The sequence below is a fragment of the Camelus bactrianus genome, chromosome 34 (genome assembly GCF_048773025.1).
Source record: "Camelus bactrianus isolate YW-2024 breed Bactrian camel chromosome 34, ASM4877302v1, whole genome shotgun sequence".
Classification (NCBI taxonomy): domain Eukaryota; kingdom Metazoa; phylum Chordata; class Mammalia; order Artiodactyla; family Camelidae; genus Camelus; species Camelus bactrianus.
This window is the reverse complement of record NC_133572.1, coordinates 20639146-20663011: the sequence shown is the minus strand read 5'-3', so window position 1 is coordinate 20663011 and position 23866 is coordinate 20639146. Positions and strand designations below refer to the sequence as shown.

Here is a 23866-nt window from a genome sequence, read left to right as displayed (position 1 = left end):
TGGTCTCCCTGAACCCAGTGTTTTGAAGAGTATTTGTCTTATTGGGAAGATTAAGCAGCCCCCTTGCAAAGGTCTCCACTCTTCAGGCTAAATTTTTCACCATCTTATTTGTGTCCTTAGCAGGTGGGCCCAGATTAAAAGTTGTACTTCACAGAAATTATATGACATTTCAGTTTGCCAGATAAATTCTTTCTTCTTACCAACCAGTTCATAAATATCATCTGTCTGCTTTGGGCCCAGCCCTGGAATAATCATTAAAGAAAATACATGAATAAGGATAATGTGGAGGAGGAGGAATCAGCAAAGGAAACAGGAGAAACTTTTTTATTTTATCAAGAGGCCTGTATCTGCTTGCCTTTCTACATCAGTTAGTTTATGAGTTGAGTCTTGAACAGAAAAAGAAATTCCCCAGAATGTCTATGCCAGAGGTTTTTAAAAGCATCCTAATATTTAAAAATTCTATGTATAATGTAAATTGAAAGCGTTAGCAGACAGAGAGATCCTTGCAAATCAGAAAGCCCACCAAAGGTGGGAGTCCTTGCCCACTGGCTGAGAAAGAATTATCAGCAGAGACAGAGGGACAGAGTGAAAGGCAGGCTGCTTTATTTCTCAAAATAGGAAGAGGAAACAAAGCTTTTGGGTGGGGAGCTATCAGCCAAGATGGCCAGTCGAGAGCTCCAGCTCCAGGGCAGGCCGTGTCGGCTTTCACTGGGGACTTCTGCCGCCCTGTCCTCATTCCAGGTGTGCTGGAGCCAGTCACCTTTTTTCCCAGTCCTTGTATGGGCTTTTCCAGCATTTGTCACGGCAAGCCCCGTCAACGGTCATAGCACTGGTGGGCGTGCCACTTAGCATGCTAATACATTATGATGAGTGTATAATGAGGCTCAAGGTCTACTGGAAGTCAGCTCCTCCGCCATCGTGGGTCCAGTTAGTTTTAACCAGTTCTTGGGTTTTGTTTTTGCAGCTTCTTTATGAGACTTGGAGAAGAATAATTGGTTTCTATTTCAGGGAGGGGCAGGGGTATGATCCTGGGGGCAGCCGCCTCTGTAACAGTTCACGTGATAACTGAAGAGAGAGGAGGCCAGGAAAGAGATCTGATCACCGTGCAGCTTAGCCTTTTCCCTCTGGTGGCAGGTAAACTCAGGAGTGTGCATCAGACAGTGAGACTGTGACTCTAGTATCTTTATCATCAACATCTTGAGCCTGCTCCTTTGTGACTCAGGGAGGCTTGGAGACTCAGCTTTTCTGTAAACAGGAGGCAGGGGTTGACGGGTGCCCCACGGGGCCTGCTCCATCTCAGAGGTAGTGTTTTATTAACCGTGTCTTATGACACTCAGAAGTCTTTTTCCAAAAAAAATTAATACTGTCATCAGAGAACTACTATTAAATGTTTCTAAAGTCATCATCATAAAAACAGTGAATGCGCTGATGTATTTGGATAAAACCACTGATGACTTTGCTGCTGTCCTGGGGTTAAAATGTATGCCTGTCGTGGACCTGATGCTAAGTGAACAAAGTCAGATGGAGAAGGACAAATACCATATGATTTCACTCATATGTGGAATGTGATTTCATGCATTTGTTTTTTATAAAAACAAATAAACACAATTTTTTAAATGAAGAAACCAAAACTAACAAAAACAGGCACGTTAGATACAGAGAGCAGAGTACTGGTTACCAGAGGGGAAGGGGTGGGGGAGGGTGAAAGGGATAAAGGGGGTCAGCTGTGTGGTGATGGGTAGAAACCGAACTTTTGGTGGTGTGCACGCTGTAGTGTAGACAGAAGTAGAACTATAATGTTGTACACATGAAACTCACATTATGTTATAAACCAGTGTTACCTCGATAAAAAATAAATTTAAAAAAAGTAGGCGTATCTTGGAGGTACAGGCTATCTGAGCACCATATTGTCCTGCTCTAGGTCTTAAGCATCTACATCCCAGACTTCCCCCTTAGGCGTGAAGAGTGTCTGCTCGAATTCCAGTGGCTTCCGGGCATACTTTTAAAATGAGTTTGCTGTTTGTAATTCATTTAAAATGGGATTTGGTACTCTACCTTGAGCAGCCTGCTGAATCAAGGGGAAAAGACTCTTAACCTACCAACCAGATGATTTCTGGCTGAATGGGCCCTTGAGAATGCTTTTGGAAAACTGAAAGTGTAGGAAGGCAGAACGAAAGGATTTTTAAGGATAGATTTTTTTTCTCCCCTCCACCTTCTAGTTTCCTGACGTGTAATAGATGCCAACGTGTCTTTGTTCGGTCAACGTTCCTTGTCCTGGAAAGAACAGGACACTGAGGTTGCAGAGCTCTGTTCTGCTCCCAACGATGCTCCTGTTTGCAGAGGGCACAGCTGACTTTGGCTGATGTTTGCGGATACCTGCAGGATCTAATGTCGATTTCAGAGTCACAGACAAGCCCTTCTTTGGCATAGAGTTTTTTGTTCCTCTGCCAGTTCAAATGAGGTTCCCCTTTTGTTCTGTGCAACCACAGGCTGCCTCTGCTTTCTCCAGGTTAATCACAGACAGGGGCTCAACTGTTTGATATGTATCAGCTGACAGTTAAACAAAAACCCAGACCTAAATCTCAAATAACTAGAGGAAGAAGGGTGCCTCCTTATCAGCCAGTGTCTTACCAAGTGCCTGTCGGGTCTTAGGATGGACTCAGACCAAGCACTTAATTGACTGGCACCACTTGGGGTACAGTTTACAACACATGGTGTTAGGAAGCCTGTAATTGTTGGTGAACAATTATGCACCCCCAGTTTAAAAAAAAAAAAAAACATCGCGGTAATCGCTGTCTGAGTTGCTGGTTAAACCTTTAAGAGTGGTCCCATGGGCAGCAGATCTTACAAATGCACGCGTAAATTGTGTGTTAGTAGGAAGCCACCTTTTATGATAGAAATGGCCCCATTAAAGGAAAATCTCTGTGTCTCAGAATTACTTGTTGGTGAAGTGTCTCAAAAGGTTCCCTCTGGCCCTACGATTGCCTGCCATTCTTGTGCCCTGGTAACTAACGATAACCTTTCACTTTAAACCTTTCATATTAGTTCATCATTTCCCCAGGTCAGGTATCCATACACCAAGGTTGGACATTCTGTGTTGTAACGAGTTTCCTTTCCGTGCTGGCAAATTTGCTGTATTTGATAACTTCTTACGGAAGGGAGGGCTAGTAAAAACCCCACTAGCAGCAGGTAATTCTCATTTTCAAACAGTCACAGGTCAGGATTCTGTTTTGTTTTAAGGGGAGAAGGTAGTTAGGTTTATGTGTTTATTTAATGGAGGTATGGGGGATTGAACCCAGGACCTCGTGCGTGCTAAGCACGCGCTCTAACACAGAGCTATACCCTCCTCCCCAGGTCAGGATTCTGAATGAGATTTTAGCATACCCTAATTTGAGGAGTTTTGTGAAAACATAGCCTCGTATTTGCGAAGTGTCTACTATAATGCGTAGCACACACACTCAGTTGCAGTTTTTTTTATCATTTGCCATTTTTTCATTCTTTGGTTTGCCGTATGAATTTAAGGTTTAATCACACTGTTATTAATCTTAACAAAGACACGCCACTCTTTCTTTTCATTCTAGCAAGGTCCAGGGTGTTTGGTTTTCTTTTCTCCTTTTCGTTGTGACACTCAGGAATGTGAGATAAGTGGTTCTGGAGAGAGTCACGAATCACTGATTCGCTTTCAGATAAAGCACCTGGGAGCTGTCTAAATATGTGAAGTTTTGCTCAGAGACAGACGTTCCGAGTCTCTTTTTTCCCATCCCTTACAAGTCAGATCACCAGAAAAATTCTTAATATCAAACACAAGCCGCAGTTCGAGCTGGGATACTTCCTCTCAGCCCCACTGGAGGGAAAAGCTCTGAAAAGGCTCTGAAACAGCCCTGCGTTTATGTTCACGGTGGTTCACACCCTCCTCTGACCCCCCCTCCCAAGGCCCCTGCTCCTAACCCCACGGACCTGGTTTTTAAATTTCATTATAAAACGGTGTGCAGTTCTGATTATCTGAAAGGTACTCACGTGTATACTCAGACTTCCGGTAGATTATACCAGGGGAAGTAGACGCATCATTTAATCAAATTCAAACCATAGACATTAAATTAAGCATTTCTAATATATTCATTGGTAACTCTGATGATCAACGTTTACTGAGTAACTACTGTGGTTTATATGCTTTTCCTTTTTTACTTTTTTTTTTTTTTTTTTTTTTTTTTAGTAGGGGGAGGTAATTAGGTTTATTTATTTATCCTTGGAGGAGGTACTGGGGATTGAACCCACGACCTCATGAATGCTAAGCATGTGCTCTACCACTTGAGCTATACCCTCCCCTCCTTTCTTACTTTTCAACGAGATAATTGTTTTGATATATTTCATGTATAGTTTTGAGATCATTTTCCATATTAAACCTCTATTGGGCTACATATAGGAAATAGTTATAAATATTTCTCAGGGCTCAGGAGATAAAGTGTAAAAGGATCAATTCTGCCAAAGGTTAGCCGTGTTAATTCTCTGATTCCTACATACTTAAGTATTAGTTGTTGGAAAAAAATACCTTAAGATGGATATGTCATTTTCTAATAATTATTGGTTACTTTCAGAGCAGTATAGTAACAAATTCCTTTCTGACTCATGACCTCTATTCACGGATGTATTGCTACAAAATAATCCACCCTTATCATTGGTATTTCTGGGTAGTTGAGTAAGCAAAGAAGTATTTTTGATATGCAAGGGCAAATACTGAAGCAGTGGGGTTCCATGCCCTTTCTGTCAGCAAAGCTATCAACTGCCAGGAACCCCTGATAAGTCCTATTCCAAGCAAGTAGAGTCTGGATAATACCAAACTACAAGACAGCAGTCAGTGTGTGTGAACTGCCAAACTGAATTACCACTCACCCAAAATAAACAGTCTGGAGTGAAACAAAGCTGAGTCATCCATCTGCAAGGTATGTAGTGGGCTTAGCCAGGGAGAAGGACCTTTTGATTTGTCAAAGCAATTTTAAACTACTGCCATTTCTCCAAGCCAGAGATTGAAAAGGTCAAAGGGAAGCTTTCAAATATGATAACATTGGAGTTGAGGGGCAGACGGCACTTGCTAAACTGTGAATGAATGTTAGAAGAGGAGCCGCCTCTGGGTACAAGAGTAAAGAACAGCGCTCCTATCCTGACCTCACCACTAATTTAGCGTCACCAGGAAAGGTAACCTAAACTCTCTGGTCCTCAGTGTCTCCACGTATAAAATAAGGAGACCATAAAAGATGCATTTTCAGATTTGTCCAGCTTCTGAAGATCCCGTGGTCTTAAAGGGCTCAGAGAGCAGATTAGAGGATCTTGGTTCAAATGATCATTTCTTGAGGAAAAATTATAGTAAAAATGTTTTTATTTATAATTTATGAGCCCATTCATCATCTTTTTTTAATGGCCAAAGGTTGAAGTCTCAGGTACAGCCGAAAATAAGGAAGTGTTTGATTACATTGGAAACAGATGAAAACCAGCCACAGAGGGGATTTTGCTGAAATAAGAAATTCATTGTGTCAGTTCAGCAACCATTAAATTATTAGCATATCCTTACTTTTAGATGAATTAATTTTATCTCCTCAACAGTTAGACTGGATTGTGAAACTGCATTTTCATAGGTAAGAAACGGTCAAGCATTATCAGTTTCCACCTATAGACGTGATCTCCCTGGGTGGTCCTCCCTAGTTCCCTGAGGTTCTTAATATAATGCTGGGCATATTTGTTCTTTGACATTTGTATTGAAGGCAATATTGGGGGGGGACAGAAAGGCTTTTTGAAATCAGTTAGTGCAATGTATTATTTTAAAGATGAAGAAAATACAACAAAAAAGTTCTCAGAATTATAATTCTTTTGATGCTCAGAATGACACTGAGACATTATACACAAAAAGTCTTGATTGTCCTTTGAATATTTTACCTACCAGTGAAAGGAACTGGCCTGATAAATTTTACAGGAATAGTTCTTAGCAAGTTAAATTCCCAAAAGAAAATAAGGGTGGTTCTCAAAACTCTAAAAACCTGAAGGCATTGTTCTTTTGCTATTCTTGTTGATAGAGTTGTGAACATTTTTGGGAAAAAAAAATTTTTTAATTGGTTAATGTTGGCAAGGAACATTTAATCCAAAAGAACATAGTCATAGTAACACCAGAATATAAATGTGACCTGAATCTGAAACCTGATCCCAAATGCATTTCTTTGCTGTATTTGATAAGCTTCAGTTCTCTATAAGGAAGCAACCTCCACTTGTAGATTTAGTCACTGTTTATAGAAAGGTGTCCTGGCTTAACCAAATTAGAAATAGACTAAGCGCAAAGATATTTATAGGTCATGCTTTTAACTTAGGTCTTACGTACTGTGAAACTCTGCATTTTTTGTGACATTTCTCTGCCATTTTAATTACAGAATCATCACATTTTAGAGCGTTTGGATTAATATTTGTCAATAACACTTTATGCTGAAACCTACAAAACCCCCAAATAATATAGTCTAACACCTTGTATTTACAAGTGAAGAAACTGAGGCCCAGAGAATGTAAGTAAGTTTAATTTGCTTAGAATTAAGGCACAGAACAAGGTAGGACTTGGACATCTAAGTATACCGCTATGTCTAATGTGACATTTGTTCGTCTTTAATTGCAAAATGTTTTCCTCATATACTTACACCCTCTCAAACATGGGGTGAGGATTAAGTAAATAATGCTACGATCTTGGTGCTTGGAATGAAGTAGACAGAAGACTTCTACTGACACGATGACATGTTACAAATATAGTTATAAATTGTGTCCAGAGTTGATGACCATCAAGAGAATTGATGATTTATTCACCCCAGGACAAGTCTGTCATATGTTGACAAATTTGCCAGTTTTCCAAACCCTTGGAAGAAGCTTTGAAACAAAAACTTATTTGATACACAGCCACAGCCTTATGATTTTGTTTGTTTGTTTGTTTTTCTTGATAGAAACATGAGCTCAGCTGGCCCCGAAGGGAGGAAAGTGATGAGAAGGTGTGACGGACTGATTGACTCACTGGTCCATTATGTCAGAGGAACCATTGCAGACTACCAGCCAGATGACAAGGTGACTCAAGGGTTAAATATCTCGCACACTGAATTACTTACTCTGTCTTAATAAGACTCTTCAGAGTATTCTTGAAGTAGCTGTTCGGGTTTGCTTTGTTCATTAATTCATTTGGTGAGCTTAAGATTTCCCATACATGCTTGTAAGTTTTAAAATCCATCCAGCCCCATTTTTCTTTCCATCTTCCAGCCCCAGATTTCTATCTAACAACTCTGTGGATACACGTTCAGGAGTGAAATTAAATTCACCTCTTTCCTCATCCCCAAACTTGCTCCCCCTGTGTAATCCTTCTTAATAATCGTTACCATCTACCAAATGAAAATAGAACTCTGAGTAATCTTGGACTCCCTCCCTTCCCGCTCATCCCACATCCACTCCAGCGAATCACGTGCGTTCTGTGTCTGAAACGCCCCTCCGTGTAACCACGCCTCTTTAACGCCACCACTGCTGTCCCGATTTGTTCGTCTTTCATACTGATCATTGCAGTCGACTCCCGATTGGCCCCTATAAGAAGTATCTCCTCCTGTTTTCCAACTCTACATGATTGCTAAGGAATGTATCTAAATTTTTAGAATCATTCTGAGCACCCTTTAAAAAGTAAACCAGAACGGCTCTCCAATGTTTTAAAACCTTTGGCCTCTACTTCCTAGCGTTGTGCTCGTGACCATTTCTGGCTTAGCCCTAGCCTTCCCAGCCGTTCTCCACTTCCCTCCGCCAGCGCCCCGCAGGCCAAGCGCGCCTGTCACGTCCAGTGAACCCGAAGCCCTGTGGCAGCGCACCTGCAAAGGAATTTCTGTATTGTCTGATCGGTGGTCATGTCCTGTTTTCTCAGGCCACAGAGAACTGTGTGTGCATTCTTCATAACCTCTCCTACCAGCTGGAGGCAGAGCTCCCCGAGAAATACTCCCAGAGTATCTATATTCAAAACCGGACCATCCAGGCGGACAGCAACAAAAGTGTCGGGTGTTTCGGCAGTCGAAGCAGGAAAGTCAAAGAGGTACATTGGGAGGGATTTGAAAGAATAAATGCATATGCTGTGTGTACTTCTGAGTACTTGGTATATGTCAGGCACTGTTTTAAGTTCTTTGAACCCTTCCATCAACCCCATGAGGTGTGTATTATTAATACTTCCATTTACTAATGAGGAAACAGGGGTAGAGAAAGCTTAATTAATTTTCCCAGAATAATCCAGCAAATTAGTGGAGGAGATGGAATTCAGTCCCAGGCAGTCTGGTCCCAGATTTACACTGTCAGCCATCAAACCATACTGCTCTGTGCCCTACAGGCTAGGAAATAAGTTTAATGCTACGTGGCCAGTGGTAGAGCATTGTCTTAACATTGAAAGCAGCCCTGCCATTCAGCTGTGAACGTTCTGAAAGCAAACGTGGACACCTTAAGCAAACCCCATGGGAAGGAATACTCTCCATACTGGCATTTCATGAAAATGAAGGGATGCGACCTCTGCCTTGTGAACTTGACTGATAGATGTAGATGGCCTCCCGGACAACTTCATAAGGCTCTCAGGAAAGACCTTCAGAGAGGTTGTGACTAATGTAGATTTCAGCTTAACAGCAGCCTGAAAACTGTTCTAGAACCATCCATGCTTAATTCTCTGCATTCTCTCTAATTGTGAAATGTGAACTTGTGAATACAGGGTGTTGAGAGGGAGAAGTGGTTATCATGGACTAAAAGTTAAGTCATGGGAATCATACGTATTTGCCTTTTCACTTTGATTCTGAGGGCTTCTTATCATGCAAATTGTTAGTCTCTCTAGGCAAGACTATGTCTGGTCTCTCAGTTTGGGTGTGGAATTGCAGAAATCACTTGAAGGTGTTAATTCTGGATTTCATCGTGTGTATGGTTAGCAATACCAGGACATGCCGATGCCGGAGGAAAAGAGCAACCCCAAGGGCGTGGAGTGGCTGTGGCACTCCATCGTGATACGGATGTATCTGTCCTTGATCGCCAAGAGTGGCCGGAACTACACGCAGGAAGCATCTTTGGGAGCGCTCCAGAATCTCACGGCAGGAAGTGGACCGGTGAGTACCATGACTGTTTTTCTGCTTTTTAAAATAATGACATTGTGGGCACACCTATGTTAAGTTCAGACAGTGAGGAAAGAACAGAGGTTTTCTTGCCTCTGTCAAAACAGTTCTCAGGAATTGCCTGAGAGAGTTCCAGCTTCCCAGGACTTTTAGCCTTGGCTTCTGCAAAGACAAGTCAGACTGTGAGTATTACATGTCTCAGAGTCCGACCTAAACGGGCTTAGGCGAAAAAGAGGAATTCCTTGGCTCATATAACTGAAAAGTCCAGGGTGGGTCTTCCTTCTGTCATGGTGGAACGTAGGTGCCCCACGATTATAATTATGCCTCTGTCTCTGGACTCTGTTTCCCTGTGTTGGTTTCATTCTCAAAGGCTGTCCTCACATTACAATAGAGAGTCACCAATGATTTCAGGCTTACCTTTGATTCAGCCCAGTGTCCCCAAAGGAAAAAAACGACTGTTTTCCCAATAGCTCCATTGAGAACTTGGGGAGTAAGTCTCACTTGCCCATTCCCAAACCAGTACCTGTGGCTAGGAGCCTGTGACGTTGATTGGCCAGGTCTGGGTTATGGGCTCACATGTGAATTTCGGGGGCATGGGTTTGGGTGGACGAGGGTCACTGCCGCTTGTACCCCATGGACCGAAATGGTAAAGGAGTGGCTTCCTAGTGGAAAGTCAGAGTGTTATTACCCAAAGGAAGAGTGAGTGCTGGAAAGCAGAAACAGTGCATGTCCACTGCAGTTGGAAAGCATCTGTGCTCTTCTGTCCCACAAATTCAACCACAAAACAAAGAACTAGTTCTCTTTCCAGGTGCACGTACTTTATACCAGCAAAATCAAAATATTAAAAAATGGAAGAACATGTTCCTTTCCCCATGTATTTTACACCTGGCATCATAGTAAGGGAATCTAGAAATACTTCGTTTTTGAACTAAGCTTATAATCTTTGCCTTGATCATGAAATGGCTAGAATAAACTCTCCTCAGATAGTTCATAATATGGCCAGTCTCTAATTATCCATCGTCACAGAGGTAACACTCTTGCAGGCAACCAAAATATTCTGTGTTCTGCATCTGAGAAACTATGTTCATTCTTTAATAATGTGTTTATACAGAAACTTGGCTCTGTTTTGAGTAAAATGGTGAAATACTAAAATACTAGTATTTCTCTTGTTTTAGCAGTGTCATTAAGAATACAGCCAAACTGGGGGGAGGGTATAGCTCAGTGGTAGAGTGCATGCTTAGCATGCAAGAGGTCCTGGGTTCAATCCCCAGTACCTCCATTAACAAAAACAAAACAAAAAAGAATACATCCAAGCTTTAATTTCTTTGTTTTTCTTCAAAATGTACTTCTGCACAAAGAGAAAGAAATGGGGAACAACCAGGGAGCCCTGACTGACACAGGGACGTGATTTTTCATCTTACTTTCCCGTTTCCCCGTGCTTGGTTTCCCAAAACTATTTCTTTCACTTTCCCAGACTACAGAAGCCCTCTTATTACTGCCAGCCAACTTAATAGAAAATGTCAGAAATTAAATTGCAGTGTGTGTATGTATTTAAGCTCACTACGCTCTGAGGATGGCTCAGTATGAGCTAACCCTCTAAGCCTGGGTTTTAGCCTTTTGCATTCCAGGATTTCTCATGGAATCCAAGCTGTCCAGCGGTGTTTCCATGTTCCTATGAATACAGGAATATTTGCCATGTAACATACAGGAATATACCACTTAAATTCTGAATATGTAGCTTATTCCTCAGATCCTAAGTTCCTTTATTCATTTATTAAATAAACAGTTTGTGGGCACCCACTACATAGCAGGCACTAGCCTAGTGCCACGTATATAGTGGCGAATGTGACAAAAATCACTGTATTTTGGAATAATCTAGCTGGGAAAAACGAATAAACACACAGACAGAAATCTAAGGTAATAGGAGCCTTCCCAGTCCAAAAGGAACTCAAGCAACGGAGATACCTTCATTCCTGCTATAATTACGGCAAGGCATTTAAAATCATACCTAACCTTAAACCAGTCCAGTCCTCTGAAAGGAGATCTACATTAAACTGGAATTAATCCATGATCAAGGTTGTTAGAGTTGAAATTAACTAGAGATTTGCAGGAGAAAATCATTAGTGGCATGGGACAGTGATACGAGGACCCTTTGTTCTTTTAAGTTATGAGATGCTTTTTATTTAAATTTTGACTTCCAATTTATGTCCTTTCTAATTATTTCTTTTCCTAATTTTGTCATGCCTAGATGGTGTGATTTAAAAAAAAGAACTTGTTTTTGTAATTTCTAAAAGGAATCACTGAATACAAAAAACATGAAAATAGGCTCTGAAACATAGTTGCAGAAAATGTCCAATCCATCAACCTGTGTTCATAACAGACAGCTGGAACCTTGATGGCTTCGTGCCTTAGATGGCAAAGAACTGAATAGCTTCCAAAAGATAGATTCTATAATTTAAGCATAAAATTACTTAATAGTAATTAAATAGTAGCACCTAAAAGATAGTCTATAATTTAAACATAATTAGGATGGTCATTTCTTGTCAGTAGAACTACCTTAATGTAAACTTTATTAGTTCAGGTGTAATGGTTATTATTAAAAAAAAAAGACCAAAATAAACAAGTAAGAGGATGGATTGATAAAATTTACTCATTTAGCAAATTCTCTTAGTACAGTGCGAAGTGTCAGTTTGTAAGTACAGTGTAAGTCCGTCCTGGGGGTGTACTGTGCAGCGTGATGACTGTCGGTAACAATACTGTATTGTGTATTTGAAATTCACTAAGAAAGTAGACCTTATAATTTCTCATCACAAGAAGGAAAAAAAAATTTGTAACTGTGTGGTGATGGCTGTTTCTAAACTTACTGTGCTGATTATTTCACAGTATATACATATGTCAATCCATTATGTTATACACATAAAATTAAATATTATATTGTAGAAGTTAAAAGTAATTGAAATAAACAGTTTTCAAGTTTCTAAAACATTTAAATTTTTTTTAATTTTTAAAAAATTTTTATTTCATTGAGTTATAGTCAGTTTACAATGTTGTGTCCATTTCCAGTGTAGAGCACAATTTTTCAGTCATACATGAACATACATATATTCATTGTCACATTCTTTTCCACCATGAGCTACCACAAGATCTTGTATATATTTCCCTGTGCTGTGCAGTATAATCTTGTTTATCTATTCTATATACACCTGTCAGTATCTACAGATTTCAAACTCCCAGTCTGTCCCTTCCAACCCCTGTCCCCCCTGGCACCCACAAGTTTGTGTTCTCTGTCTATGAGTCTGTTTCTGTCAAGTTTCTAAAACACTTTAAAACCACTTAATTTGATACCCACTGGGAAAAAACAAAGTGTATTCCCTACCTCATACCTTGCTCACAGATCAGTTCCAACAGCAATAAGATTTAAATGTGAAGGTAGAACAATGAAGCTTCTAAATGATAACATAGAAGAATATCTTTATGATCTGAAATAGGGAAAGACTTCTTAACAGCAGACACAAAAAGCACTAACCATAAAGTATTTTATAAACTTACTACATTTAAATTAATAATTAGTAACTTACGCTATCATGCTTTCAAAGACATTGCTAAAACAATAAAAAAAGGCAAACCACAGAGTAGGAAAAGATGTTTGTAAAGTTGTAAAGATATAAGTAACAAAGGTTGATATCTAGGAAATTTTAAAAAATTATCACATTAACAATAAAAAGACAGACAACCCAGTAGAAAAATGGACGAGATTTGAACAGCACTTCACAAAGGATAATATAGCAATGGCTATATTATCTATATTTGAAAAGGTCCTCGCCCTCATTAGTGATCAGGGCAGTACGAACAAGGAATGCTGTTTGTAAATAGTTGACTAATTAATAGTCATTCTCACATATTCCCTAAAGCTGGAATAAAAATCTCTCTTTGATAAATCTGTTTGTTTTCCTTATGGAGGAAATTCTGAAGACCATTCCTCACTGGCGTCTCCTGTTTCCCTCAATGAGCCAACATTTATGTTTCCAATGATCGTTTTTATATACTAGGCCCTGAGCTGAAAGAGAAGATGCTGATGGCAGTGACTCTGCGGAGCAGACCGTGTGCATAAGGGGAAAGGCCTGCTGGGTGGGCCACTGGGACGAGAGAGGGATGCTAATGGACCCGAGGAGGAGGAGGAGGCGGAGGCGGAGGCGTTGTACAGAATAAGCAGCCTCCCCTTTAGGTGGCTACAGGGGAGGGATTCTTCTCAGAAGAGAGAAAATGGTCTAAGGGAATGTTCTGCAAGCTAGTGAAAGGCAAAGTGTAACTTGCTTACAATAGAACAGGCATCCTGAAGTAGTGGTTATCAAATTTCTTTGAGTCGTGGGCACTTTGAGTATCTAATGGAAGTTATGGTCTCTTTCCCTGAGAAGAGAATGAGCACAAGAGTAATCTTAAGGATGTCCTGTTCCCTCCCGGAAACCTATCCTGGTCCCTGTATTAAGAACCCACAGCTACTGTAGAAGGTGCAGTGGAGAATGTCAGAAGGCGAGCAGCCTGCAGGAGGTGGGGGAAAGAAGGAGCATTTAGATAAACAAAATAGACACCCTGGAGAATGGGCAAGAATACACGGATTTTTTAACACAGTATTATAAACCAACTGTACCTCAATTTTAAAAAGAATGTATGTTAGCCACAATATATAAAAAATATAAAAATAGATTAAAAAAACAGATTTCTTCTGTATAGCACAGGGAACTATATTCCATATCTTATAATTCCCTTTAATGAAAAAGAATATGAAAATTTGTATGTATATGCATGACTGGGACGTTGTGCTGTACACCAGAAATTGACACATTGTAACTGACTATACTTCAAAAAAATTAAATTTAATTTTAATAAAAAGAATATATGGATTTCTGGCATGGTAGTCTCATATTAGCTTCAAACAAAAATGTGTAAAGCTGTAGGTACAAGCTAGAGCCCCAGTGCTGTTGGAGGTTTGCTGATGCTAGGAAGGGCCTGGCTGGCATGGTACTCAGACCCTGGGAGAGCAGGCGGCCAGCTAATTCCACATAAGATTTGCCTTTGGTGGACCTAGACCTGGACCAGACACTTGCACATGCAGCCTCTGGTACAGAGAATAGAGTTAACAGACAGTCTGACTAGCCATACATTGCTTTCTTCAAAAGTCAGTATCTCTTTCGGAATAAACTGGCTTGTTTTGGAAATGAATTTTACATATTTACTAAAATATGAGAAATGCCAAGATTTGAACACAAAGAAACAGAATAGGTGAATAAGCCAACAACCAGTAAATACATTGAAATAATAATCGATGACATCTCCCTTTAAAATTTTTCCCAGCTCAGCTGGCTTTACACCCAAATTCTACCAGACCCACAAAATTGAGATTATTCTTGCATTACACAGATAGTCCAAGAAAATAGAAAAAGGAAAAACACTTACTCAGCTAATTTTATGACATTAGTGCAACTTTGATTCTAAAACAGTTGGTCCTTCTCTTTCACAATGATAAGCTGAAAATGTGAATAAAAAGCAGAATATGATAAGAATGAAAAGACAAACCCATCTTATTTATAAACACGCAAAAAGTAGTAACTAGCCAAACCTAATATTTTATTTAAAAATACTGAATAAACATTAATAGTAATTAAATTAATCGTAATTAACAGTAATTAAATGGAAAACCTAATAAGAGTTTGAAGAAAATATCTCTAGTTTTGAAGATGTCTTGCTCAGTCTCTAGTAACTACAGAAACTTACTGTTCCCACGAAGTGAAGTGCAGTACAATTTACATGGCGTATCTCACAAAACAGATGCCAGCATCAGTGGCGCAGACAGTTGTCCAGAAGGAGAACGGCCTGCATCACACACGGAAGATGCTGCATGTCGGTGACCCCAGTGTGAAAAAGACCGCCGTCTCCCTGCTGAGGAATCTGTCTCGGAACCTTTCTCTGCAGAATGAAATTGGTGAGTCGGTGTGTCTGGTTGTAACGTGTACGTATTGGAAATCCAAGTGCAATAAAACGTCCTTATCGCTTTGTTTCCACAGTGATGAGCTGAAAGCGTCAATTAAAAGCAAAATGTGGTAAATAGAACTGGTTTTTGTGCGCCCAGGCATCAAGGGTGGGCTTTCTCGCTGGTCTCAAGCAGGATGTTTCTTAATGTCCAGCTTTTTTGTTGTTGTTGTTTTAATTACTACCAAAGAGAGATTAATTAACAAGATAGGTGACATATTTGATATTTTTCAGCCCTCGGGTGTGCCATGCAGTGAAGTCTTTTTAACCTGTGTCTTTCAGAATGTTCTCTGCATCTCCTGCTGTAAGCACCACTCTTCTAAAACATGAACACACACGCGCGCGCGCGCGCGCACACACACACACAGTAGGTGTTTACTTCAGAAGCCTGGCCATTGTACTAGGAAAAAAATGGATGGACAGAGTATCACAAGAAGGAACCACTGAATGGAGCAGATTTGACATAGATGGTTTTGGAATAAATATTTGCTCCCTCTTTTGGAAGTCTGTGTGACTTTTTTTCTTTTTTAAATTAATTAATTTATTTTTTATTGAAGTATAGTCAGTTTACAATGTTGTGTCAGTTTCTGGTGTCCAGCACAATGCTTCAGTCATACATGAACATACAGTTTTTTTTCATACTCTTTTTCACCGTAAGCTACTGTAAGATATCGATTGTAGTTCCCTGTGCTGTGGAGTCTGTATTATAGACAGAGATGATAACTATGTTACACTATCAAATAATACAATTTTTCATTCATATTATTTATAAATGTGAATTAAATCAAAAACTATAAAATGAGATCAGATAGGAAGATAATGCTAAAAATAATCATGCTTCCTAATGCTTCATAGATTAGTCATTTCTGACAATTTAAAATTCAGTTTTTCACAAAATTCTGGTAATAACTTTTTTAACGGATTGGATTATTTTGGAATACACACACAAACACATACACACACACACACACACACACACCCCAGTACCAGAAGTCTGTGCTTGTGTTTTAATAAAGCCATTTCCAAAGACAGCCAGCAGCACGGCATTGAACAGGTGGTGGCATTGAACAGGTGGTGGCATTGAACAGGTGGTGTCATACAGTGGTTTTGAGCCCATTATAAATGCAGAGGGCCTGGAAAGTTTTCAGTGAGTCTGAAAGAAACCTTGCCATAGGCAGTCTCAAAATTAGGAAAGTGCTTCCCTCATTGTCTTTTGGGACCTTTGTGCTGCACTTCAGGTCTATTATCCTTTGGCTTTTTTTCCTTCAAATGAAGTGTTGACTCCATCTTTAAAACATTGCTGATGAGAAAAGAAGTGATCGCTGCTTACAGCCTGTGCCCTCGGAGCGGAAATGCTCTTGTCAGGTTCTGCAGCCCTCCGCCTGCTGGGACAGTGCAGCGGTAGCCCCACAATTTATGTAAGATGATTTTGTTGCTGAAAGATCGGCCCCATCCCTGATGAGCCAGATAACTCAGAGACCGGGGCTCGGAGCTTTGAAGAAAAGAGGCAGCTTTCTTACTTTGCCCGGCAAAGGGGACTCCCAGCAGGGTGGTGCCTTCACAACTGTGAAGCCCCCTTGGGGATGGCGTGGGGTGGTTATACGGCCACAGCTCAAGCAATAAAGCGTCGATAACAATCAACAGAATCGTTTTCCCATCAGAAGACTCAGAGTGGCTCCAGGGGACCAGGCCTGTAGAGGCTGGTGGTTGTCGCTCTTTCCATCTCTGTATCTCGTAAGCACCCAAGGCATGGTCTTCTTGGCAATTCATGCTATTTTGTAAGGTGACAATCCTGTGACCTTCTCCCTGGAGAACGACTCAGAGACCAAGCATGATTATTACTTTCAATTACTGGAGTAAAGTAGAAACAGTCAGATCAATAGATACAATTTTAACAATGGGCCTGGAGCTGTGAGTAGCGGCCGGCCGGTCCGGTTTGTTGACCGCTCTAAGGGCAAGCGTAGGAATGAGCCGTCTGTTAGCCTAAGTGCAGCCATTTTATTATTCCTCCTTCAGTTTCACTGATAAACCTCCCCTCGTTTTAAAGACAGTAGTGAGAAGAGACAGTAGTAGAAGAGAATTGACAAGATAAATGCAATTTTTTCAGTCCCAGGTTGGCTTTATGTCAAATATATAATTGGAGTTTGAAGTTCCTGTCTTGTGTGTGTGTGCGCGCATGCACGCACAGAGGCTGAATGACCCTCTCTTACCACATTGCAGTATTTAATTTTGTTGGTGTAAACACTTATACTATTGTTCTACAAAAAACAGGCATAAAGTGTTAAAAACTTTCACACTGTAACTCTCACTCCTCCTCAGACATAACCCCGAGCTTCAACCTTAACCTTGGTGTGTAGAAGTGGACATTCTTGTTGGTTGTGCAGAGGGAGGGGACGTGGGACCGTCCCTCAGCAGAGGGGGCTCTCAGGATGGGCTACCGGGCCTCCGCCAGCCGTCGCTGCGCCCTGCAGGGAGATGGACTGAGCGTTTTCTGTTGTGATTGTCTCACATTGTTTTCTTGCTGTTGACCTAAATTCAGCAACAGGAAAACTCAGGTTCTCAAGGCCTTTCATTGTGTGGTCTACCTTGTTAAAAGGAGGGAGCCTTCTGATAATAACTCACGTCTATGAGAGCTTCCCGTGTGCAGGGCACAATGGTACAGCCAGCACATGGTGACTCATTTAATGCCTCAAAACAAGCCTGTGGAGTAAATACTGTTATTATCCCATTTTACAGATTGGGAAAATGTAGCATGAAGAGGTTCAGTAGCTTGCCCAGATGGCACGGCCGTTAAGTGGCAGACAGGACTAAAACCAAAAAAGTGTATCTTCAGAGACTGAGCTCTGAGCTAACACGATGCTGGGGTGCTTCGACGACAGGAAAAAAGGAAGCGTGCAGGCCTTCGAGCAGGTCCTTCCTGTCCGTCAGACCCAGGTGTTGCCAGAGGAGGGCGTACGGCTCTGTTTGTTTTATTGAGTACCTCTCTGTCCTAGGCTTAGTGATCGCGGCCGGAGAGCCAGAAACGAATGCAGTAATTGTCCTCAAGGAGCCCACAGCCCCGTTTGGAATTCAGACAGGCACCCGTCAGAGCAGCGCAGTTCAAGGTGCCACATGAACTCAGATGAAGAAACAACAAAATTAGGCAGACGTAACTGTACGACCATGATAAACACAGCACTGAATTAAAGAGCTATGAGGAACCACAGAGGCAAGTTCTCTGTCTTTCAAGGAGAGTCCAAAGTAGAGGGGCAAAAAAAAAGAAAACGTATGTGAGACAAATTTTGGCAAAATAGCAAGTGCAAATTCGTATTGCCCAAAATGTGTACCATAGGACAGGTTATAATATAATCATCAAATTAATACCTCTCTTGTTACTACAGAAAAAGGTAAACCAAAACCCTATAACCCAGAACTTACAGACATAGTGAAAAAATAGATTTTAAGTAGTTTCTTTCTCTTTTTTACTAATAGTGTTATTTTTGCATTAAAGAAACTTTCGGCAGTACAGGTAATTTTTAAAAATTACTTTTAGGTCACCATCAGCATTGTTGTCAGAAAACAAGTCCTATTAATATTTTAGCATATTTCTTCTCAGGTTTCTTGTGTGTATTTTTTCCCTAATGTTACAATAATATGTATTCTTCATATAAATAAGCACACTGATCTTTTTCACATAGAATATTAACTATATTTTTATTATTATTATACGTGGTTCATAGATATGTTTGGGGAGGCACAATATTCTTGGCAGATGTTTTATGGTTAATCATATTTCTATTGGGATGTTTAAGCTTTTTATAGTTTTTCATTTACGTATAGTACTATAATAAAGATCTCTGCTTTTTCCATTTTTAAAGTGATGTCTTTAGGATAAATCCTCAGAAGTGGGAATACTGAATCAAAGAATGTGAAAATTTAAAAAAATTTTTTGACATTGCTATCAAATTGCTTTCTGCAAAGACTTCCAGTGCACGGAGCACAGAGTACCATCTTTTTAAAAATCAATTTTTTTAATTTGAGGATTTGAGAGGTTGTATCTTTCCATATGTTTGTTAACCAAATGTTTCTTCTTAAATGTTCTTTACCCAAAATGTTACTGGGATCTTGAGATTAAGGAACAATCTTTTTAATCAAGGATTCTTTTTTTCTTTCACTTTGTAGCCAAAGAAACGCTGCCTGATTTGGTTTCCATAATTCCCGACACAGTCCCAAGTACTGACCTTCTCATTGAAACTACAGCCTCTGCCTGTTACACGTTGAACAATATAATCCAGAACAGTTACCAGAATGCACGGGATCTTCTAAACACTGGGGGCCTGCAGAAAATTATGACCATAAGTGCAGGTGACATGTAAGTCCTTTAGCATCTGCCTGTCGGTTGTCTCCCCATCCCACCACCCCCACTCCCACTCCCAGATGTAAGTAACGGGGTTGTGAATGTCCCGTCATCTGGTGCCATGAGGCAGCACAGCCAAAAATAAGACTGGAGAGCGGGGCCAGTCCTTAGGGAATCAGGCAAGTGAAAAACTGAATCCTCCAAGCCAAATAGGTGCTCATTCTCTTCTACAATATAGAAGTAGTCGAACGCCATAGCTTCCCTGAGTGGTGCATTCCAGCATTTTATTGACCTGCTGAATTACTTCCCAGAGCCACAGCTGTGATTTAAGAAGAGATGAATGTAGGCAAATTGGAGTCCCGTGGATGGAATGCCCTCTTCACTTAACCAGTGAAGCCAGTGTCACCCCAAGTGATGGCACAAGAAGTAGGAGGCAGCACAGGAAGAAATTCTTGCCTTCTCATTTTTCCCTGTCATGTCTCTTCCGTCTCTTATTCTCTTTTGAGAATAGAAGGCTTAATGCATGTAAGTCATCCTACATCCCTGTCTCTGTCTTCAAAAATTCCCATTTAAAAAAAAGGGGGGGGGGGGATGGGAAAGAGAATGAAAAACATTGTGTAACCAAATTATCACTATTAGTTATTTAAAGTGATGGGATCCTAAGAAAAGAAATGTTATTATAGCCCAGTTCTAATGATTTGCAAAGCAAACAGACATCACCTGTAGGGGACAAATGTGTGTTGGCTGCACAGAGCTAGCGGGGGAGCCTGTGGCATCCTGGCATGGACACACGGCCACGCCCCCACAGCCCCAGCCCGTCTGGGCCCCTTGTGCTCTGCAGTCCCCCTCTGGCAAAGCGCACAGGGAAGGAAGGCCGCATGCAGTGTCACACGATTAAAAGGAGACCTAGGTCAGAATGGCGGTTTCCCCAGAGCAGGGAGGCCGTTATTGTTCCCCGACAGCAGTTGCTCAGCCCTTGTGGAAAGAATGCATCAGTGGTGCAGAGCAGAAATGGCAGTTCTCAGTAGTCATCCCAGCTTCTCAGCAGACCTTCATAAGACAAGATGACTTTAATTATTTGAGTTTTCAGACATCATAAGCACATGGGAACATAGCATCCCTTTTGGAAACTTCTTGTGGCTTAGCGAAATATGGGAGTGTGCTCTGCTGTTACTTCTTTGTTGTACTGAGTGTCCATTTGTGAGCCGGTCCTCACGGGCCTTGTCCCCTCCCCCCCAAAAAAAAGTTAACAAGGAACTTCTAACAAATGTGCGCACTGCTGCCCCTTCCTGGCTAGAGTGTGGCGTCCTAACCCGTAGTTTGTGGGCCAGCCTGACGACCAAGCACCATTTACATTTCATCTTTGAATAAATGAGTTCCTACTGCCAAGCAACCAACCTACGAACAGACTTTACCACCACACCGCCCTCACAATTTAAGAACCTTTTCCAATTGTAAATACTAGAGATCCATAACTTTCATGGACTTACCGGTACTTCAGTTATTAGCGACTCCGGAAAGTCCCTCGGGTCCTAAAAGGAACTCTGTAAGGTGCAGGTTTGGCTTGCCCGCCCTGTAAGGCTGGCCTGGAAGAGAAGGTCTTTCGGCTGATGAGCGAGCCCAGCCTGGGTACGAAGCTGCTCCGCAGCTTGCGCGCTCTGTTCTTGGTTGCGTCCTTACCAGCTCCTAGGACAGGAAAAATAAAATCTTTGTTTCTCTGTTAAAAGCAAAAATGCAGCCAAGTGTTAATTCAAGTGATGGAAGAGAAAGAGATGTCAGAACGCACTGATCCTTAGCCAGAAACAGGAAGTTTAAGAAAAATTTCAAAGCAGAACATCAGGAACTCAGTACAATCTCACTTCAGCGGTGACTTGGATTTCTAACGGGAACACATTTTTCATCTGCTGTCTCCAAAAATAAAGAAATTTTGAAACTGCTTTACCAAATACTCCAGCAAGAATTTATTTTATTATTCTTTATTTATTTTATTATTATTTTCTATTTATTATTATTAATTTGAAAAAGCTACATTACTCCTTTCATGGAGTCACTAAGTCTTAAGAGTGTATATATTTTTAAGTCATACTTTTCATATGTTTGTATTTTTAAAATGTGCATTATAAGTATACAAATATATTTACATTCTATAAGTATATAACATATTTTTAAAAATTGTATTCTATAAATAAATCCAAGGATTTGTAAAAGTCTTAAGAATGTATTCCTTATAAATATCCGGAATTTGCTCTATAAACTATTTATTTGTTAGCCCTTTGCTAGTGGTTTAAAAAGATTTAAAAACAAAAACAAAAACAAACACCCACGTGGCCCTTGGCCTCCCGAGGCTCACCGTGATGAGTGGCCTGACTTAATGAATGGCTACTGAGCGACAGCAATTAAAGATTTCCGGGCCGTCCAAAGGCAGCGTGGAGAACCCTCCTACATTCTCCCTCATCTCAGAAAAATGTCCATTTCTTCGTTTCAGCTCTGCCTCCAACAAAGCAAGTAAAGCGGCCTCTGTTCTCCTGTATTCCCTGTGGTCGCACGCAGAGCTGCACAGCGCCTACAAGAAGGTAAGGATGCTGGAAAGAGCCAGGTGATAATGCCCTGCTTGACTCGGCCCTGGTGAGAAGTCACTACAAACTGCGTTTTCTTGTCTGAAAAATGTTGTTAAAGTTCACATTTCTGTTTGCTTGTTCCCAAGGCTCAGTTTAAGAAGACAGATTTTGTCAACAGCCGGACTGCCAAAGCCTTCCACTCCCTTAAGGACTGAGGAAAGTGAAGAACATGGAGCCTCCCCCTTCTCAGTCACCAAAAAGCCCCGAAGGAAAACACCTATTTTTCTACTTCCCCGCCCAGTGAACCGCAAGAAAGCATGCCCTGTTTGTATCTTTTTCTATTCCCATGGCCCCCAGGATCCAGAAAACAAATGATCAGAATATAATTTATTAAGTCTTCCAGAAGACTTTTACAGGTTTGCCACCAGTAGACCCAGGCTCAGTTTCACCCTCTGCAAATAGTGGTCTTTGTCATCAGGGCTGACGGTGCATGGCGTCCTGGAACCAAAATGTGAATCCATGTGGAATGGACATTGACAGAATAAATAAGGGAAGAAGCTGTTGTATGACTAGGATTTTTTTTAAAGTCTGATCTACATCTGTTTTCCTGTTCTGGTTCCCATGTTTTGTCACTCACATGCATGTTGTTTCACCATTGAGCCGTGAGTGTGTTGTTCTGCAGTGTTGAAAACAGAAAAATGGAAATGAGATAATACTTGTTGAGTTTATCTGGAAGAAAATTTAAATGGCAAAATCATTTGTTTGTTTATTTTGTGCTTGTTTTTATCCTCTTGATTTTTTTTTTCTCTGATTTTCAATGAACTTAAGAAATTTAGATCACAGAGCACGCATGACTGTAAGAAAAAGAAATTGAAGGGAAGTGATCGTTGCAAATGTAAAAATCTTTTCCACAGAGAAAGACAACTATGGCTGTGAAATTCGGTGTTCCCTCTAAATTCTGAATAAGTGGGATTTTTGCTCAAGAAATTATTTCACCTGTTTAACACCACCATTAAATGCAAGTCTGTTCTGACACTACCGTTCAGTGTAATTTGTTCCCTGGATTGGCTACAAAGGGAACCCGGGCCTCTCACACTGCTGGACCAGCCAGGGCCCTGAAAACACAGCTCCTTTTAATGAGTTAACATTATCAACCAGCCCTACTTTGCCCAACGTTTAAAAAGTAATACAGAACCACTAAGTCTCGTATGACCTTGCTCAAGCCATTATTTTAAGTCAAGAAAGTGCTCAAGAATTAAAATGAAGTTACGCTGAGGAAGAATGTGTCCGGCCCACCCAGAAATGATGTGAGAAATAGTCACGTTTAAAAGTTGACAGCATCACCTATTGAAAGGACTCTAAATTAAGTGTTACTTTAACTGGGCTGTGATTAATACCATTCAGATAGAATTAGTCTTCTTAACTATAATTTGTTATGTTTTGCTTTTTTAAAAAAAATCTAACAATATTTGTTACAGAAAGTCAGAAGGAAAAAAATCCTTCAGCTCCTTTTGGCCAAAAAAAGTATTAAGAAATAAATTGCCACTTTCAATTTGAATGTGTACTTAAGTCTTTATTATGTTTAGAACTTAAAATTTTTTCAATTTTAAAAGCTCGATGAAGAGAACCTAATTTAAAATGAAATTATTTAAATACAAATTTTTAAAATAGTGAAGAGAGAAATTATCTTTTTTCAGAGTCTGATAAGCATTTGGAGTCTATTTATTCCTCCAAGTAATTAATGTATATTCAAAAAGTTTCTGTGTTTTTAAGGCATTAGTAGAGCCTTCAATAATATTAAACACAAAATAAGG

At 40.5% G+C, this 23866-nt stretch overlaps 1 protein-coding gene across 1 annotated transcript in view; it reads left to right on the top strand.

Annotated features, from left to right (window-relative positions):
- The window catches only part of PKP2 (plakophilin 2), a 74936-nt gene extending 51356 nt beyond the window's left edge, over positions 1 to 23580 (top strand). The window contains exons 7-13 of the mRNA XM_074357234.1: positions 6969 to 7086; positions 7919 to 8083; positions 8952 to 9125; positions 14958 to 15111; positions 19320 to 19509; positions 21980 to 22067; positions 22199 to 23580. Of these exons, the coding sequence (XP_074213335.1) occupies positions 6969 to 7086; positions 7919 to 8083; positions 8952 to 9125; positions 14958 to 15111; positions 19320 to 19509; positions 21980 to 22067; positions 22199 to 22267 (958 nt within the window). The 3' untranslated portion in view covers positions 22268 to 23580. The remainder of the gene's footprint in view (positions 1 to 6968; positions 7087 to 7918; positions 8084 to 8951; positions 9126 to 14957; positions 15112 to 19319; positions 19510 to 21979; positions 22068 to 22198) is intronic.
- The last annotated feature ends 286 nt before the right edge of the window (positions 23581 to 23866 follow it).